General features: G+C 73.3%; 1 protein-coding gene across 1 annotated transcript in view; it reads right to left on the bottom strand.

Annotated features, from left to right (window-relative positions):
- TBC1D2B (TBC1 domain family member 2B) overlaps positions 1-628 on the bottom strand; it is a 32,360-nt gene extending 31,732 nt beyond the window's left edge. Inside the window, exon 1 of the mRNA XM_027698149.1 lies at positions 308-628. Coding sequence (XP_027553950.1) covers positions 308-628 — 321 coding nt within the window. The remainder of the gene's footprint in view (positions 1-307) is intronic.
- Positions 629-1,117: the final 489 nt, after the last annotated feature.

Below are 1,117 nucleotides of genomic sequence, written 5' to 3'. Positions count from 1 at the left end.
CCGGGGCAGGGGGCACACGGACCCCGGGGCAGGGGGCACACGGACCCGGGGCGCACAGCGGGGACAGCCCGGCAGTGCCGATCCCCTGTTTGCGAAACGGCGCCTCCCTGCCTGTGCCAACCCGCCGGGGGCAGAGCCCGGGGCGGCTGCGGGAAAAAACCCGCGGGCAGGGCACGGGCAGGGCACGGGCAGGGCCGGGAGGGGGACCGGGCGGGGACGGTGACCGGGATGGGGCAGGACCGGGGATAGGGACGGGGCAGCACCGGGCCGGGTCCCGGGCAGGGTCGGGGATGAGTCCCGGGCCTACCTTGAGCACGGCGACGGCCCCGCCGGGCCCGTGCACCTCGAAGGCGGGGGGCTCGTCCCCCGGCGCGGCCGCGCCCGCCTCGGGCTGGTGGTAGCTGAATGAGGCGGAGGCGATGTCGATGTGCCCGAGCGGCAGCGGCTCCTGCGGCCCCTTGAAGTAGTAGAGGTAACAGCGGCGCGGGTCGAACACGAACCAGCGGGTGCGGAAGCCGCGCAGGGGCCCCTTCCCCGACAGCTTCTGCAGGTACCCGCAGAGCTTGGGGCCGCCGGGGCCGGGCTGCTCCCCGGCCGGGCCGTCCTCGCCCTCGGAGCCCGCCGGCATCGCCGCGGCCGCGCAGGGAGCGGGGCCGGCCCGGCCCGCGGCCTCTCGGGACTTGTAGTGCGGGCCCGCCCCGGGGCCGCTCCGCCCCGGCCCCGCACGGCCCCGCCTGCCCCGCACCGAGCGGGGGGACCCGGCACCGGCACCGAGTGGGGGGACCCGGACCCGGCACCGGCCCTGCCCGGGCAGCGGCTCTGCTGACGGGGGAAGGCGCTGCCTCCCCGCGCTCCACACGGGCCGTGCGCTGTTGTGCCGCTGAGACCGCCCAGAAACGATTATCCAAATGCTTCCTTAGCCCAGGATCAGATTAACGCCCTTCTCCTGCAGTCTCGTGTCCTGCCCCATCCCGAGCCTTATCCCTGCCCGACAACGCAGCAGCAGCCGAAGGAGTGGGGGAAAAGTACGGAAAATGCAGGCGGCATCAGTGAGTGAAAAGCTGCAGCTTACGGGGTTTAGACTCGAGAATGACCACGGACCAAACTGTTTTTATAT

Source organism: Neopelma chrysocephalum, unplaced genomic scaffold, assembly GCF_003984885.1.
Source record: "Neopelma chrysocephalum unplaced genomic scaffold, ASM398488v2 Primary Assembly neopelma1_124, whole genome shotgun sequence".
NCBI lineage: Eukaryota > Metazoa > Chordata > Aves > Passeriformes > Pipridae > Neopelma > Neopelma chrysocephalum.
The sequence above is the reverse complement of the archived record's forward strand: the minus strand, read 5'-3'. Positions and strand labels throughout refer to the sequence as shown.